Here is an 18,640-nt window from a genome sequence, read left to right as displayed (position 1 = left end):
TATTTTGGTTTAAAATTGTTATTGGTTCCCGTTTGAATTCGGTCCATGTCCTGCGGCTTTGTTGATGATTTGCTTACTTTGGTAACATCTAGGTTCCTGGACTGCCTGTTCCCATAGAGAACATGATCCTTCGATATGTGAAATCAAAAGCAGACTGGTGGACAAATGTTGCTCATTATAATCGTGAGCGTATAAGAAGAGGTGCAACTGTTGACAAGACTGTTTGCCGCAAGAATCTTGGAAGATTGACACGTCTTTGGCTGAAGGCAGAGCAGGTGCATTTAGTGTTTTCCAGGATTCAATATCTGCAGTTTCCCCACTATTTTTGAAGAATCGTTTTTGTAGAAATTATTATTATTATTGGTTTCACGAGGACACATCCTGATAATTTATATTGTTTGCAGGAGCGCCAACACAATTATTTGAAAGATGGTCCATATGTTACTCCTGAAGAAGCTGTGGCTATCTATACAACTACAGTCCATTGGTTGGAGTCTAGGAAGTTCTCCCCTATTCCATTCCCACCTCTATCATACAAGCATGATACAAAGTTGCTTATTCTTGCACTTGAGAGGTTGAAAGAATCCTACAGTGTTGCAGTGAGATTAAATCAACTACAAAGAGAAGAGTTGGGGCTGATTGAACAAGCTTATGACAATCCACACGAGGCGTTATCGCGAATCAAGCGGCACCTCCTCACCCAACGTGCCTTCAAAGAAGTATGTTCATATAAATAAGAATTAGTTGTCTACTCTTTAGGATGTTCATTCACAGCCCAGGACAAGTATAATATGTTTTTTTTGTTTTGGCAGGTTGGAATAGAGTTTATGGATTTATATAGCTACTTGATTCCAGTTTATGAAATAGAGCCTCTTGAGAAAATTACAGATGCATATCTTGATCAATATCTGTGGTATGAAGGTGACAAACGTCATCTCTTTCCCAACTGGATCAAGCCAGCAGATTCAGAGCCACCACCTCTTTTGGTTTACAAATGGTGTCAAGGTATAAACAATTTGCAGGGTATATGGGACACCAGTGATGGTCAGTGTGTTGTGATGCTTCAGACGAAGTTTGAGAAATTTTTCGAGAAGATTGATTTAACAATGTTAAATAGGTATGCAATTGTAAACCACTTTGTGAATGAAAATAATGCTATCTTCCCTTCTAAATTTATTTCTAATTTTACAGGCTTCTCCGTCTGGTTCTAGATCACAACATTGCAGATTATGTCACTGCAAAAAACAATGTTGTGTTGTCATACAAGGATATGAGCCACACAAATTCATATGGTCTTATACGTGGTCTACAGTTTGCATCTTTTGTTGTTCAATATTATGGTCTGGTATTAGATCTTCTGCTTCTTGGATTGACTCGAGCGAGTGAGATTGCTGGTCCACCACAGATGCCTAATGAGTTCATTACTTATTGGGATACCAAAGTTGAGACCAGGCATCCAATTAGGCTGTATTCTCGGTACATAGACCGAGTTCACATATTATTTCGCTTCACCCATGAGGAGGCACGGGATCTCATTCAACGATATCTTACTGAGCACCCTGATCCTAACAATGAGAACATGGTGGGGTATAATAATAAGAAGTGCTGGCCAAGAGATGCAAGAATGAGGCTCATGAAGCATGATGGTATTTTCTTTTCTTTTACCTTGTGTGGGTTTTGACTTGTAATTTTGATAATTGGTTTTTATTATGTTTGTCAATTCACTTTTCCTAATTTCAGTCAATCTTGGGAGGAGTGTCTTTTGGGATATGAAAAACCGTCTTCCTCGAAGCATCACCACTCTGGAATGGGAAAACAGTTTTCTTTCTGTTTACAGCAAAGATAATCCGAACTTGCTTTTCAGCATGTAAGTATTGATTATTTAAGTTATTGCTTTGTCTTCTCCGTCCTTGGTTGTTGCCATAATTACCAATTTGTTATGACCGGCTCCAATTTGAATAACCTGCAGGTGTGGATTTGAAGTGAGGATACTTCCTAAAATTAGAATGACTCAAGAAGCATTTAGTAATACAAGAGATGGTGTCTGGAATCTCCAGAATGAACAGACAAAAGAAAGGACAGCTGTTGCTTTCTTAAGAGTTGACGATGAACACATGAAAGTGTTTGAGAATCGTGTGAGGCAGATTCTTATGTCTTCCGGTTCCACTACATTCACAAAAATTGTCAATAAGTGGAATACAGCTTTAATAGGTAAGGGAAGTTTAATTGTAGTAGCTCTTTGCAGAGGTTTTCATCAATTTTTTCACTGACGTTGACTCATTTTAGGACTCATGACTTATTTCCGAGAGGCAACTGTACATACTCAAGAGCTGTTGGATTTGCTTGTCAAATGTGAAAATAAAATTCAAACTCGTATCAAGATTGGACTCAACTCAAAGATGCCTAGCAGGTAACAATCATACACTTCTTTAGTAGTTCATTTGGAGCTTTGAGTTCAATTGATCAAATCTATGTTTCTGTCTCCTTTACCAGGTTTCCACCTGTTATTTTCTACACCCCCAAGGAAATTGGAGGGCTTGGAATGTTGTCTATGGGTCACATTTTGATTCCACAAAGTGACCTACGATACAGTCAGCAAACAGATGTTGGTGTAACGCACTTCAGGAGTGGGATGAGTCACGAGGAGGATCAGCTGATTCCCAACCTTTATCGTTATATACAGGTGAAGCTTTATTCTTTCTCTTTTATATGTAGCTGTGTATTTGCACTTACATTACATTTTTATGTTAGATATATTCTTATATATAGATGTATATATTTTGATATAATTCATATTTTATGATGTCTTGGATGATGCAGCCATGGGAAAGTGAGTTCGTTGATTCACAGCGCGTCTGGGCTGAATATGCAGTGAAAAGGCAGGAAGCACAAGCACAAAATAGGCGTTTGACTCTTGAGGATTTGGAAGTGAGTGCTATTAAATATTGGGGTTTTGGTGTCTTTGCACTGTGTAGTGGCAATATGTTTCTTTTTCCTTACTCAATTTCTGACTCTTGATCCTCTTGGCAGGACTCGTGGGACAGAGGAATACCCCGTATAAACACTTTGTTTCAGAAGGATAGACACACTTTGGCGTATGATAAAGGCTGGAGGGTGCGTACAGATTTCAAGCAGTATCAAGTTTTGAAACAAAATCCCTTCTGGTGGACACACCAGAGACACGATGGGAAATTGTGGAACTTGAATAATTACCGAACTGATGTTATTCAAGCCCTTGGAGGAGTTGAAGGAATTCTTGAACATACTTTATTCAAAGGAACATAGTAAGTAATATTTTTCCTTCAAACTAGTTTGCTGTTTGGGTTCGAGGAATGATTTTCCCTTTGTTTAGCAATTTTCAAAAGCCCAAATGGATCCTGAGGCCATCCATCTATTTATACACTGCTGTTATTTGGAGCTGTTGTCATTTTATCTTATGAATCTGGCAGACAGAAACGCCACACAACATGCACATAGGAGCTTAGGAACACCACATTCTGACAAATATAGGGCATTTATATGGCAATCAGCACATAATTTAAACTGCAAGGAACTTCCTAACTCATCCTTACCACACATAAGTTTGAAGTTTTAATATTGCATGATATATAGTGCACAATGAAATGAAAAGCTTGGGGAAATGTAGCTAGTATTACATGTGATTTACTTTCTCCTTGAAATCTTGAATAGCTCCCAATCTGAGTTGATGTTGAGTTTCAGTTTTGTAACTGTCGTGGAGTCAAAAATAATATTTATCATGCATGGACCATCCTTTTCCCTGGCATTATATTGGTAGAAGGTCTAGGAATTGTAAATCCACTAATAGCATGTTCAAGTTCTTGCTATTTTATCTCCACTATGGTAGAATAATCGGTATTATCGTTATTTTTCAATGTTAGTTTTCCAACTTGGGAAGGTCTCTTCTGGGAGAAGGCATCAGGTTTTGAGGAATCTATGAAGTATAAGAAGCTCACCAATGCACAGAGATCTGGTCTCAACCAGATACCCAACCGTAGATTTACTCTTTGGTGGTCACCGACCATTAACCGAGCCAATGTATATGTTGGTTTCCAAGTGCAGCTTGATCTGACTGGTATTTTCATGCATGGGAAAATTCCAACTTTGAAGATATCTCTAATTCAGATTTTCAGAGCTCACTTGTGGCAGAAGATCCATGAGAGTGTTGTCATGGATCTTTGTCAGGTTTTGGATCAAGAGTTGGATGCTTTGGAGATTGAAACTGTCCAGAAGGAAACAATCCATCCTAGGAAGAGTTACAAAATGAACAGTTCTTGTGCGGATATTCTTCTCTTTGCTGCCCACAGGTGGCCAATGTCAAAGCCTAGTCTTGTTGCCGAATCTAAGGATGTTTTTGATCAGAAGGCAAGCAATAAGTATTGGATTGATGTTCAGCTTCGATGGGGTGATTATGATTCTCACGACATTGAGCGTTACACCCGGGCCAAATTTATGGATTACACGACAGATAATATGTCTATATACCCATCTCCTACTGGTATGTCTCTGTCATTTTCCTATGCTCCTTATATGATTTTATATCTAGTTTTACTTGATCATTGCTTTCCATGTAGGTGTTATGATTGGCCTTGATTTGGCATATAATTTGCATTCTGCATTTGGAAACTGGTTCCCTGGGTCAAAGCCACTTCTTCAGCAGGCCATGAATAAGATTATGAAGGTAAATAAAAATCTCATATAACAAGTTACATTCGATAAGCTCTCTTGCCTGTAGTTTGTAAATCTTTGACTATTTAATGCAATTGTTTTACTAATGATGTTGTGTATGTGCAGTCAAATCCTGCATTGTATGTTTTGAGGGAACGAATCAGGAAAGGTTTGCAGTTGTACTCTTCTGAGCCTACTGAACCATATTTGTCTTCTCAAAACTATGGGGAGATATTCAGCAACCAAATCATATGGTTTGTTGATGACACTAATGTGTATCGTGTTACAATTCATAAGACATTTGAAGGAAATCTTACAACAAAACCCATCAATGGTGCCATTTTTATTTTCAATCCAAGGACAGGGCAGTTGTTTCTTAAGGTTTGTTTTAGTGTTTCAGTTCTTACTGACTGTTTCTAAGGTTAGTTGTCTAGGTATTCATGTTTCACATCATACCTTGCAGGTTATTCATACAAGTGTGTGGGCTGGTCAGAAGCGTCTTGGCCAATTGGCAAAGTGGAAAACAGCAGAAGAAGTTGCAGCACTTGTAAGGTCATTGCCTGTAGAAGAACAGCCAAAGCAAATTATTGTCACCCGTAAAGGAATGTTGGATCCATTGGAGGTTCACTTGCTTGATTTCCCCAATATTGTTATCAAAGGAAGTGAGCTGCAGCTTCCTTTCCAAGCATGTTTGAAAATTGAGAAATTTGGGGATCTTATTTTGAAGGCCACGGAACCACAAATGGTTTTGTTCAACATTTATGATGACTGGCTGAAGAGCATTTCCTCATACACTGCATTCTCCAGGCTGATTTTGATTCTGCGTGCACTTCATGTGAATAATGAGAAGGCAAAGATGTTACTGAAGCCTGACAAAACTATCATAACTGAACCCCATCACATCTGGCCTTCTTTAAGTGATGACCAGTGGATGAAGGTAAACTTAATTTTCAATTTCATATATTTTAAACCTGTCAATTGCAAGTTCAATGTTTAAACTCTTAGGAAATAGTTGTTACAGAACTGTTGAAATTGACTTTTATATGTTATTTTGTGAAGGTTTTATTTTGCTGCTTTCTGTTTTCTCTTAGTATTTATAGGCTTAACATAATGCCTTGGCAGGTGGAGGTTGCATTAAGAGATCTTATACTTTCTGATTATGCAAAGAAAAACAATGTGAATACTTCTGCTTTGACTCAGTCTGAGATTCGTGATATTATACTTGGAGCTGAGATTACTCCACCTTCACAACAGCGGCAACAGATTGCAGAGATCGAAAAACAGGTTATATTCTGTTTACTTCTTCACAGAAATATAATTCAACTCTATTTTTCCCCTCATCGCTTTTGTTTTTGTTACCCAAACTTGATTTTATTCTGTCATCTCAATCTACAATAGTTAATCTAGTTGTCTGTATTCATACTTTATAGGCGCATGAAGCAAATCAAGTGACAGCTGTAACAACTAAGACCACGAATGTTCATGGTGAAGAACTTATAGTAACAACCACTAGTCCCTATGAACAAGCTGCTTTTGGTTCGAAGACTGATTGGCGTGTCAGAGCAATATCAGCCACAAATTTATACCTTCGAGTAAACCATATATATGTGAACTCCGAGGATATAAAGGTTGGCATTCTTTTTCTTCATTTCTCTAGATCTTGTTATACTTGCAACTCCCCATCTTATTTTAACGTTAAATTTTGTGGTGCAGGAAACGGGCTATACCTATATCATGCCAAAGAACATTTTGAAGAAGTTTATATGCATAGCAGATCTTCGAACTCAGATTTCTGGGTACTTGTATGGCATAAGTCCCCCAGATAATCCTCAGGTTAAGGAAATCCGGTGCATTGTTATGCCACCACAATGGGGGACTCATCAACAAGTCCATCTCCCATCAGCTCTCCCAGAACATGATTTCTTGAATGATTTGGAGCCTTTGGGATGGATGCATACTCAACCAAATGAACTTCCGCAGTTGTCACCTCAGGTTTAGCTTGATTTAGTTTTAAATTTTCCTTGGGAATATAATACATTCAATTTGGTAGGATATTGATTGTTGTTCTTTGTTAGGGAAATATTTTATGATTTGCAATACATTGTCACTGAATAAATGATCATTGCAGGATCTCACTTCACATGCTAAGGTCCTAGAGAACAATAAGCAATGGGACGGGGAGAAGTGCATTATCTTGACTTGCAGTTTTACTCCGGGTTCATGTTCTTTAACTGCATATAAACTAACTCCATCTGGATATGAATGGGGACGTATTAATAAGGATACAGGAAGCAACCCGCATGGTTATCTTCCCACTCATTATGAGAAGGTGCAGATGCTCCTCAGTGATCGCTTCCTTGGTTTTTACATGGTAAGCTTTGCTGCCTCCCAAAGTTATCCAATTATTATTTTTTCGCATATGATTTAGTGATGGAAATAGCTAAATTAAAATATGTTGTATATCGAGAAATGGTTATATATTTTATTATAATTTCAGTATTGTTAATATTAATTTTTTATTTGTACCATTTGTTTTGATGGTTTCCTGTCACAAATTTGTAGATTCCTGACAATGGTCCATGGAATTACAACTTCATGGGAGTGAGGCATGCATCAGGGATGAAGTATGGAGTGAAGCTTGGGACCCCTAGGGAATATTACCACGAAGATCATAGACCAACCCATTTCTTAGAGTTCAGCAATATGGAGGAAGGGGAGACTATTGCTGAGGGAGATCGTGAGGATACGTTCTCTTGAGATACAGATGTATGCTCTGTTTAATCTGATACATACAAGTGGCAGATCCTTCAATTTTGAAACTTGTCATATTATGTTGTATTGTCCATTGTTTGTACGGCGCCCTAAGGATTTTGTAGCATAAGTGTTATAGTTTTGTAAATAATTACAATCCGAAAATTCTAAGTTACTGTTGGCGATTTATGCAATTATGCTTTTTTGAGCTATTTATCCCTGTGCTTAATTATTTCTTTTCAAGGGTGAAATTAGGTCTGGCATGTTAGTGTGACCTAGATTAAAAATTGGCTTGGTCACGGGTTCAAAAATAAGAAAACAACATAAAAAGTAATAATGACAGCCACTTTGTCACGACACCACCGAAACATACACCGTGTTCGGAACATAGATCGATAATCCTATGATTGTCTTAACAAATAATTAAGTGGTTTTCAAGACTCTTAGAAAAAAGCATACATTAACCGAAATTTTTACTAGCCGTAAATTTTAATATAGAAATACCAGGTTCAAGAGGAATATGACTGATTATATTCAATTAGAATATGGTCTAGTTTTGTAATATTTTTAATCATAATTTATTAATTCCTGTCGTATTAAAGGTGTGATTAATTAACAAACTAATGAATTTTAATGTTTGGATCATATTATGCCATATAATCAAACATTGTATCAGCAGATACATTTTGGCTTTAGCCAAAGGTTAAGCGTTTGCTTCCCATTGACAATGGTTTGCTTCACGATATAAATAGGCAGGATGGGAAATTGGTTACTACCTTACATTTTTATGTACTGTCATTGGTCTTCGTCCTGTCATGTCTCATAAATAATAAAGAAATGAAGAAAAGAAAGTGTTTTCTTACAATTTCTGAAAACTCCACACAATCTGTACTTAAAACATATCAAAATCCCTAGTTCCACAAACTTTCAGTCATTTCCCTTGGTTCAAATCTACATTCATAGAGACAAACATGCAGCACCCGGCTGCTATAATAAACAAGCGCCCAGTATATCCCCGCAACAATAAAAAGAAAAATAATTATAGAAAAAAATCCTGAAAACTTCACAAAACATATCAAATTCACAGTTCCATCTTTTTGCACTTATAATCAAGGTTCTGTATTCTCTTCCGTCTCATGTTTAGATTCCTTCTCTTCTGAGATGAAATCTGAACTCCCTTCAGCAGCTGATATCCCATCATTCTTATTTCCAACAGCAAGAGGACTCTTAAACAGTTCATTATTCTCCAACTGAGAAACCTTATCTTTGGACTCTCCTTTCAGTAGCTCTACCACCTCAACCATGTTGGGTCTCTTCTCCGGTTGACTCTGAGCACAGATTAGAGCAACTAACACAACTCTTTTAAGCTCTTCCTCCACATAGTCACCATTAAGTCTTGGATCTGCAATTTCGCTAAATTTTTGCTCACAAGCCAATGGCAGTGCCCAATCGTTTATCGATCGTTTTACTGAGGAGCTAAGTTTCTCAAGGGGTTTTTTGCCACTAGCAAGTTCTAGAAGGAGAATTCCGAAACTGTAGACATCACAACTCTCATTTGCTTTACCTAACATAGCATATTCAGGTGCGAGGTAGCCAAGGGTGCCCTTAACTCTTGTAGTCACATGTGTCGCCCCATCAGGGATCAACTTTGCGAAACCGAAATCGGCAACACGTGCTTGGAACTCTGAATCTAACAACACATTGCTTGCCTTAACATCCCTGTGGATGATATGCGGTGTTGCTTGGTTGTGAAGATATCTGAAAGCTATTATATTTTAGTATTTACTAAAATGATAGGTGCAGAAGTTAATAAGGAAATTGGAAAGGAAGGGTAGTACTCACACAATTCCTTCGGCAGACCCAATTGCAATATTTATCCGTCGATTCCAATCAAGGAGGCTTTCTGCCGAGTGCTGTCCGTGAAGGTGAGAGAGCAGGCTCAAGTTTGGCATATAGTCATATACAATTAGCCGTTCCTGGCCTTCAGCACAATAGCCACGTAGACTAAGAAGATTCTTGTGTCGTACTCTTGCCAATATCTCAACTTCAACAGCAAATTCCATGTCTGCTTTGTTGCTCCAAACTTTCAATCTTTTTACTGCAATCTGCACGAATAAATGGACCATAATACACAGAACTGCAAGCAGTCATCTTGAAAATTTCTCAGAAAATGGTTCGAAAGTTATGCTACCGTGTTGTCCGTCAGAACATTTTAAATAGGTTAATTTTACAGGAACCGGATAAAATGTTTTTGTCTGAGGTTTTTGCAGCATAAGATCCATAAACTTTTGATGAAGTGTTTAAAAAATCACATTATAAAGTCAAATCACAATGTACAAGTCAAAATTATCTATTATGGGAACATAATCATGCCTCTTCTCTTTTATAAGGTTCAACATTCAAGCAGTAAAATTCCTAGCTCAATAGCAGAAATAAGAAATAGGAATGAAACGTTAAAAAAATAATGTTTATTACGAAGGAAGCCAAGGCATCAAATTGTTTAACTTCTAAGTTTACAGATAAATCATTATTTTGTACTAGCATAAAATGGTTGATGCAACAGAAAAAACAAGCCATTGAAGATGCCATGTGTAAGAGATCATTGGAATAAGTTCCCCCCTGATAACCTTTCTGATTATTTTCAGTGTTATATGATGAAATTATCATAACTAAGTATCGTTTAAGATTGAGAAAGCTAAATGAAAACTTATGTTAGATGTTTTATCAGTCTGCCAAATCTGACCCAGGGATGCCACTAAGATATCAAATGGTCATAATATGTGAGACACACTGTGTTAAAAAAGTGAGTAAATTAACCATTACAAAAACCTCTTCAGTAGTAATCAAAACTAAATGACCAAGAATAACCAAAGCTGATTTTTGATAACACAAAAATGAATGTAAAGTCCTACTTGTGATCCATCCCAAAGCTGGCCCCAGTACACACTTCCAAATCCACCTTCGCCAAGTTTGTTATCATAGTTGAAATTATTTGTAGCTGAGTGTAATTCCTTCAAAGAAAACACTCGCCACGGAGGTTGTTTCTTCCCACGTCCTTTGCTGCATTGGCAGAGAATAATATCAGTTGAGATAAATTTTGATACACTGTTGGTGTAATTTTTTTTACACTATCAACATATCACAAACAACCATACATGCGACTTTTGAATTAGTAATAATTAAAGCCAAACATTTTTAACGACCTAATGGTTATGCTCGAGACTAACAACATATATGAATTAAATCAATATTAATATGCATTAAAATAAGCAAATCTAAAACCTGTACTTTCTAACATCTCCACTCAGGGTATAATATCAATGGAACAGGCACCTTGGTATGCTAATTAAGTCATTAAAAGAAACCCAATTTCCCAGATAGTTTACATACCAAACTAACCCTTAATTAATACTCTTCTTGCAAAAAGCAGTTTGACTAAAGCCTGCAATCTGAACTAAACCCAGAATCTAAAACCCTATTTTCTCTAAAATTTCTACAACAAAAGAGATAAAAACTGAAACTGATTTATCACAAAAATCTCATATACGATCCAAAACAATAAGTAAAAACAACAAATTACAAATAAATGATTTAAAAGTAGAGTGTAATGAAGCATTTTCATACCGATCCGAACCATTTCCACAACAAAAGATTGGGCAAAAAGCCATAACCTTCCCACCAATCAGCTCCAAAAGTATATTTTCTATACCTTCTCAATCGATCAGAGAAAAACGTCAACAAAATCAAAACTTGAAACTGACCCACTAACCCAAATCAAACGTTTCACTTCGAAAGATGTTACTTTGTGTGTTGCTAGCTCATTTCAGCTACGAAGAGATTTTGTTTAGGGAAACGGAAGACACGCACGGTTTATGGGGTGTTTTTGAAAACGTTGTACTCTTCGAAACTAAAAATTCAGACAAAAAAAAAGAGATAAAACAGAATTTGTTGTTTTGATTGTGCAGATGATGAGATGCTGTGTGTGTAAGCTGAGTCTTCTTTCTTTAACCCAACACCAGCTGTTCGCACATTTTCAAAAACAAAAACTAAAAAAGAAAAGCACAACAACAAAACACACGTGGGGTCCACTTTTCTTTCTTATTCTTTTTTAGTTTTAGAACTTTCTTATTCTATTTAATATAGGAAAATTGGCAATATTTCTTTTTTATCCTTTTTTTTGTCAGATAAAGTTATAAACATTATTTATAACTCACAACAAATGTTAAAATCTTAAATTACTCTCCAGACATGATTCTTAATTTAATAATATAGATATTTATTAATTAAATTAAATTTTACAAATTTATTATTTCTTAATTTATTTTATTTATTTTTGCAAAATAAATTTAATTCTTCTATTTAGAATATATTAATAATGTTTCCACAGAAAAATATATTATTAATATTAGATATTTAGATCCTTTTTGACCAAATAAAAAAGGGAATAGTGGATAAGATTACTAACAGAAATAGCTAATAAACTAATCGATTTAATTTAAAATATTTTTTAAAATTAACAATTAAACTGCATAATATAAAACGAATTTTTTTAATTAGTATTTAAAAAATGTCAATTAAAAAATGAAAATAAAAAATAAAAAACTATAAATTCAAACAAAACAAAACAGTCAAAAAGACTCACTAACTTAAACACTGTAAGTATAGTTATCTGCTAAATATAAACTTATTTTTGGCATTTCCAAAACATACACTTACTAGTACTAAAAAAACTAGTATTACTATATATGATTATGTAATAAAAATAAGAATTTGGATCTGTCGTGTCTAGTTCGTAAAAAATTAATTGTGCGACAAAGATCACGAGTTATTCAGAAAACACGAAACTTTCTATAATCAAAATAAAATGGCTTTTGAAACACACGTTATATCGAGTGGTTTGCAAATTTGTTGTTTATTCAAGCAATGATTCCAATATAAAAATTGCAGTAGTTCAAGCCAAGTTTATTGAGGGTCAGTACAAAATATTATTGCAGAAAATTGGCCATTCATTATAAGGCAAGATTCCCTTAGGTGTTCTTTATTGGTTTTGTCTTCCTTTGATATCTTGCAATTTTATATTGTAGTATTTTTTTTATATATATTTGTTCTTGACTTGCGATATTCTTACACTTCCTTTTCTTACCCAACCTTTTATATTTTCATTTATTTATTAATTTATTTTTTATATGTTCTCTATTGTTATCATACTTGTTTTGTAAAAAAAAAAAAAAAGAAGCACGTCTTTTTACTGGTTAATATAACGTATCTTAAAAAAATTATTGAACAATCAATTCAATTATTACTTTGTAAACGGTAATAATCTTGTCGCCGATATTTTAGAATCGATGTTTGTTTAAATATTAATATAATTATCACTAATTAGACAATATACTAATTATGTTAACTCTACTATTGAAAGGTACCGTGATATGATCCATAGTTGTCTTTGTTTTGCACTTTCGTTTAGATGCGTAAGCATATTGAGACATAAATTTTTGGCAGCTATAACATGCAACACTGTTGTCAGAGAATAAAAATATTAACTAACATATATGTTTTGGACCAAGAGATAGAGGTTGAATGTGAAATTTTTGTTTCACATTGCTACAAAGACATCTACTAAATTTTAAAAAGTAAAACTAAGCAACCGTCATTTCCTTTTTAAATTTTTTTAATTAAGCAACAATTGGGAAATATTTTTAATTTAATTTTTTTACGCTTAATTTTTTTTAAATGTTACCGTAGAAACGGTCGAATTTAGCTTATAAAGAAATAATTGAATTTAAAATAAACTGACATTAATAGCAATTAAAATCATAATAAGTGAATAAAAAGATAGATGAAAGTAATATAATTGAGTATTTTTAATTGAAATTTTTAAATTCATCTCAAAATAGATTAAAACTAAATTTTGCAAAATTGTTCACTAAGAGACCAATCATTTAAATGTTCTAATATTCATTACATCATAACGTCTCGACGATCCTATTTATTAATATTCTAATGAATTTGAAATGATCCTATTTATTAATATTCTCATGAATTTGAAAAAATCAAAATTCCTGCAAAGGGATTTAAATTTATACCTATGCGTTATTTTTACAAATATTCATATTAAAATTAAATTTAAATTTAAATTATTTTGATAAAAAAGATGCAGTAAAAATGTCCTAGTATTTTAGAAATTTAGTTGGGTTACATGAGATTTGGAAAATAATTTAACTTGTTTTAGCAGGGTTTTGTTGAATGGTAGGTGTGAATGTGGCTACAACTTACAAGCATAATACTTTGCAATAATATAACATATGATATAATATGCTTTTCCTCATTAGGTAAGGCTATGACGATTCAATGATTGATGTCATCATTGTAGGAAGTGGCTGCCCTCTAAGGCATACTCAAATGAGTTGCTTTATAATTCTCTATGCTGGTTGTCTTGTCTATCTCAACAGAATAATTAGTGTGGAGCCAAGTAATTTGTTTTGCTTATATATACAATATATAGAATTAACACTAGGATCATAATCAAATGTTTCACTATGATGATTAAGCCCTTCAAAGTGAGAAAGCAAAATAAGCAATGAAGAAATCCTGATTTTGAGAACATTTTACTAGAAGTCTAATACAACCATTTTCCTATGTTATACAATAAAATCATATATTTAAAATGATAATAAATTAATAATACACTTTTAAAACGTTAACATCTTACGAATAATGAATGAAATGAACGATCAAAGAAAACTTATCCACTTTGCTTTTAGATCGATAATACCTGATTGAAAAGCAGTGGGGACCATGTCAAAAACCTCTATGAAAACAATACTTCAAAAAGTCTTTCTAATTTACGTATTTTTAAAAAATATCCAATATATCTAGCTATTTCAATTGAGATTCAGCTCCTCTTTGCAGAAACTTCAATACTCTTAGTCTTAATATAAATTAATGCTACATTTAAAATATCTGAATTTCTCATTTTGAGTGAAATCAAACCAACTAATTATTATTTTTTAAACTGTGCACAACCAAATAACATCACACGGTATTTCTTGGTTCTTTTCCTATGCTATAAATGAATATACATTACTTACAAGAAAACTAAAGAAAATAGTAGAAAAGTAACCAATCCCAATGACCTTGTAAGAGTAGAATCTGATGAGATTGAAACATGATCCATGAATGTAGTTGTTGGGCCAGGCTTTTGTGTGTCTAAAACATGGTGTACTGTCCTAACCGAACCTGGACTTGAACTCTCACACAAACTGATACCAAAATCAGAATCCACACTATCCCCAATACCACTATTCGAATCATAACAAAGCCCTAAATTATTATAAAGCCTTAGCTTCCTTTTCATTCTCCAAACCATATCTCTCTCAAATGGGACCGGCCCAATTAGTCCATTATCATTCAACCTAAGTTCACTTAGGCTTCTCAACTCTCGAAAGCTTTTTGGGATCGAACCATTTAGGTGATTCCCATCCAGATGAAGAACACGAAGGTTTGGTAATTTACCCAATGATTCTGGTATTGGACCCTGCAAATTCATATTCGACATAATTAAGATCATTAAACCATTCATACCATCAAATAGGTCATTAGGTACTATTGTGGAACCTATTGGATTTCCTTTAAGAATCAAGGCTTGAAGAGAATTCAATTTTTTTAGTGAAATTGGAAATGGGCCTTGAATACGGTTGAAACTCAAATCCATAAGCATAAGGTCATTTAAGCCCTTTAATTTATCTGGAATTGGGCCCGTGAGCCTGTTGCGACTAACGTCAAATTTAATCAAAGAGTGACAGTCCCAAAGAGTAGAAGGAATTGGGCCTGATAGACGATTCATACTTAGGTCCAATACGTTCAATGATGGAAAAATTAAATCGGGTATAGAATCGGTTAACTTGTTGGCACTCAAATCCAACGACCTTAGACCGGTGATTCGGTTCAGTGAGAGTGGTATCGAACTGTTTAGATTATTTTTGTGAAGATCAAGAACCTTAAGGCGAGTAAGGTTACCTAATTGATTAGGAATTGGGCCTATGTGGCCATTTTCTCTAAGGACGAGGGTTTGCAAAGAAGGGCCCAATAGGCCCAAAAAAGACGGTATAGGTTGAGGGTTGTAAGTAAAACAACGGTAAAAGAAAAGAGTTTTCAAATGAGGGAGTTTAGTTATGGAGGGTGAGATAGAGGAACGTGTGGGATCACACGTGGGAAAAGCGGTGTCATCAGAGAGAGCACCAAAGGAGAGGGAAACAATGTGGTAAACATTGTGTTTGTCGGGCATGCATTCGATGCCGTGCCAACGACCACGACAAACGTCAGGTATATCAATGGCCCAATCATTACCGGTTGCTTTCATTATGTCGTACACTGCTTGTTGTTCTTGGCTATCGGTTATTGCACTATCTTGCTTTGTTGAAATTCCATCTATTAGTGGACTGGAACTTGAAGACACACTTGAGTTATTGCTATCAGATATCTCAACGGTGAATGGCATTATTGAATTCGGCAAAGACAACAATATACAACATACTACTAGTAGTTGTTGATGTAGATTTAAATGGAGGGGCCAAATTTCGAAACTCATAGTTTGGATTTTTAGAGTTTGTGTTAGATTTGATCATGTGAGAATTGTGTTGGTTTTTTATAGAGGGTTGTTGTATTTAATGAATAAGGTGAGTGAGTTGGATTGGAGTAAGTGTGCTCACGAGAAAGCACGGGATCGTTATAAATGTGGTACAAGTTTTGCATTTATGTGTTTCACGGGATTTTACACTTTGAAAGGTTCATTTGGGTGCAGACAACATATGGATGTACTCTTTGTTTCCACAAAATAAACATGGATGTAGATTGGGTTTAATCAAATTATCTTACTTCTAATCAAAACAAATTTGTGTCAAAAATAAATTTTTAGTATACAAATCTTTCTTTTTATAATTTTCAGGATTGAACTACACAACTTTTAATAGTTTTTTTTTCTTCTCTATATTTAAAATTTAAATCTTACTTTTATATATAAAGCTGCTTTAAAATAACTAGATAATAAAGGTTTTTTCTGTTTGAGAAAATCCGCGCGCTAAGAATGAACTCATAGGTCCATGTGGTTGAACTGAAGTGATTTTGGCCTTTTTCAAAAAAAATAAAATAAAACGATAGGCCCATGAATTTTAGGTAAACACATATGCTCACAACATAGAGATAATAATAGTGCATATAAAGATTTCCACAATTCTACATTTCTTTTCTACATTTATGAACACTTCAACATACATTTTTTTATCATCTTAAATAAAATTATAAATATAATAGATGTATCATCTTACATTATTCTCTTCTAAAAGCACTCACATCTCACGCAATACTTAATAAGTACTGAATTTCTCAAACTTTTAAAATCATAAAACAACTATTAAATAATAACATAACTTTATACGATTATATTATACATTTTAGTAACATACATTTATTATGTTGGGTCTAAAAAAAATTGGAGAGAGAGGGGATAACTTCCATACCCACCAAAAATTTCTTTTTCACGCTAGGAGTATAAATTTAACTTAATGTTAAATAGGTGAAACATCCACCATTGTGATGACCTAAGTCTCTTATTGGTACAAGATTTAATATATAGAAATGTTATTTAAACACAATTTTAAGTACAAATATAAACACATATAGTGTATACATATACATACTTAAATATATGTACATATTTAAGGAATATTTTAATAATATTATATTCTCTCTCCATTAATATACTCCTATCACTCTCTCTTCATTAATTACTAATAAAATCAAATTAAAAAACAAACACCACATTCTCTCTCTTTCTTTTCATCTTTATGGATCTTCTTCCTCTCTCATTCTCTCTTCTCTCTCTTCCTTTTGGATCAACAAGTTAACTCTTGTGTTGACCTAGATTTTGTTTTTCAGATGTATTTCTTACACATGACTCTCCAAATCTACACTTTTTAGATAGGTATAGAAATTAAGCTTCATCATTGTTATTGTTATTGATAGGTCTAAGACATTTCATATTTTGTTATTAATGGTGTGCTAATTATGGGTCTTTCTAAGTTTGTTTCTCGTTAACGGTGTAAATATTATTGGTTAATGACGTACAAATAGTGGTTAATGAATTATTTCTGTCTATAGGAAGAAGGAGAAATTATGGAAGAAAGGAAGAAGGAGAAACTATGGAAGAAAGGAAAGATGACTGTGTGATGTTTATTTTTGTTATTAATGGTGTGCTAATTATGGATCTTTCTGAGTTTGCGTTTTGATTAATAGTGTAAATATTATTGATTAACGACATACAAATAGTGGTTAATGAATTATTTCTGTCTAAAGGAAGAAGGAGAAATTATAGAAGAAAGAAAGAATGAGAAATTATGGAAGAAAGGAAAGATTAATTTGAGGTTTATTTTTGTTATTAATGGAAGAAAGGAAAGATTATTGATTAACGGGTCTTTCTGAGTTTGTTTCTGGTTAATAGTGTAAATATTATTGGTTAACGACGTACAAATAGTGGTTAATGAATTATTTCTGTCTAAAGGAAGAAGGAGAAATTATGGAAGAAAGGAAAGATGAATGTGTGATGTTTATTTTTGTAGAGGAAGACAAAAAAAAGTGAAAAAAGATAAATAAAAAAAGAGAATATAAAAAAAAAATTAAATGAAGAGAGAGATTATGTGGGAGTCACATGTATTTATATTTAAAATTGTGTTCAAATATCATTCTCCTCTCCCTATAATATGGTTGGATATCCATATAATCCAATTAAAACGGAGATGTCTCTATTCTTCATATAATCTTCCCAAAGTAAATATTTCTCAACATTTATATAATCATCTAATGAGAAAAAATGTCTCACCTCTTCACAATTTTATCTGGGATATAGAAGTTTCTTTTTTGAATTATATAGAAGTGCCTTTCATTCATGCCTGAATATAACTTAGTTACCATTAATTGTAACACCTCTCAAATACTCGGTAACAATTATTCACTTCTTGAATTGTATCTCCTAAATTTTCATCAATTGCATTTATTTGGAATTTTAAACTGATTTCCAATAGTTCCGGCACAGATTTGATTAGCAATTATAAAAATTATATTAGATTGAAATAAATAAGTTTTTAAATTTTTTTTGCAACAATTGTAGGAGATCGATGATGAATTTCCTTCTGCCACGTGGCCATAT

General features: G+C 33.9%; 3 protein-coding genes across 3 annotated transcripts in view; 1 reads left to right on the top strand and 2 right to left on the bottom strand.

Moving 5' to 3' along the window:
- The window catches only part of LOC101510839 (pre-mRNA-processing-splicing factor 8A), an 11,766-nt gene extending 4,117 nt beyond the window's left edge, over positions 1–7,649 (top strand). Inside the window, exons 8-26 of the mRNA XM_004486602.4 lie at positions 93–275; positions 405–719; positions 813–1,117; positions 1,192–1,646; positions 1,741–1,867; positions 1,970–2,211; positions 2,287–2,410; positions 2,494–2,683; positions 2,821–2,928; positions 3,031–3,284; positions 3,900–4,516; positions 4,593–4,699; positions 4,813–5,067; positions 5,150–5,623; positions 5,809–5,970; positions 6,117–6,314; positions 6,400–6,678; positions 6,815–7,057; positions 7,249–7,649. Of these exons, the coding sequence (XP_004486659.1) occupies positions 93–275; positions 405–719; positions 813–1,117; positions 1,192–1,646; positions 1,741–1,867; positions 1,970–2,211; positions 2,287–2,410; positions 2,494–2,683; positions 2,821–2,928; positions 3,031–3,284; positions 3,900–4,516; positions 4,593–4,699; positions 4,813–5,067; positions 5,150–5,623; positions 5,809–5,970; positions 6,117–6,314; positions 6,400–6,678; positions 6,815–7,057; positions 7,249–7,443 (4,833 nt within the window). The 3' untranslated portion in view covers positions 7,444–7,649. The remainder of the gene's footprint in view (positions 1–92; positions 276–404; positions 720–812; positions 1,118–1,191; positions 1,647–1,740; positions 1,868–1,969; positions 2,212–2,286; positions 2,411–2,493; positions 2,684–2,820; positions 2,929–3,030; positions 3,285–3,899; positions 4,517–4,592; positions 4,700–4,812; positions 5,068–5,149; positions 5,624–5,808; positions 5,971–6,116; positions 6,315–6,399; positions 6,679–6,814; positions 7,058–7,248) is intronic.
- Positions 7,650–8,275: 626 nt separating this feature from the next.
- LOC101511160 (PTI1-like tyrosine-protein kinase At3g15890) lies at positions 8,276–11,512 on the bottom strand. The gene is made up of 4 exons (XM_004486603.3): positions 11,062–11,512; positions 10,350–10,497; positions 9,280–9,542; positions 8,276–9,195 (listed from the first exon to the last, which is right to left on the bottom strand). The coding sequence occupies exons 1-4, from the start codon at positions 11,103–11,105 to the stop codon at positions 8,547–8,549; spliced, it is 1,104 nt and encodes a 367-aa protein (XP_004486660.1). The 5' UTR covers positions 11,106–11,512; the 3' UTR covers positions 8,276–8,546.
- A 2,900-nt stretch (positions 11,513–14,412) lies between these two features.
- Positions 14,413–16,070, bottom strand: LOC101511471 (protein TOO MANY MOUTHS). Its single transcript, XM_004486604.4, has one exon. The coding sequence runs from the start codon at positions 16,025–16,027 to the stop codon at positions 14,525–14,527; it is 1,503 nt and encodes a 500-aa protein (XP_004486661.1). The 5' UTR covers positions 16,028–16,070; the 3' UTR covers positions 14,413–14,524.
- Positions 16,071–18,640: the final 2,570 nt, after the last annotated feature.

This window comes from Cicer arietinum, chromosome 1, assembly GCF_000331145.2.
Source record: "Cicer arietinum cultivar CDC Frontier isolate Library 1 chromosome 1, Cicar.CDCFrontier_v2.0, whole genome shotgun sequence".
Classification (NCBI taxonomy): Eukaryota; Viridiplantae; Streptophyta; class Magnoliopsida; order Fabales; family Fabaceae; genus Cicer; species Cicer arietinum.
This window is presented reverse-complemented; position numbering and strand designations above follow the sequence as displayed.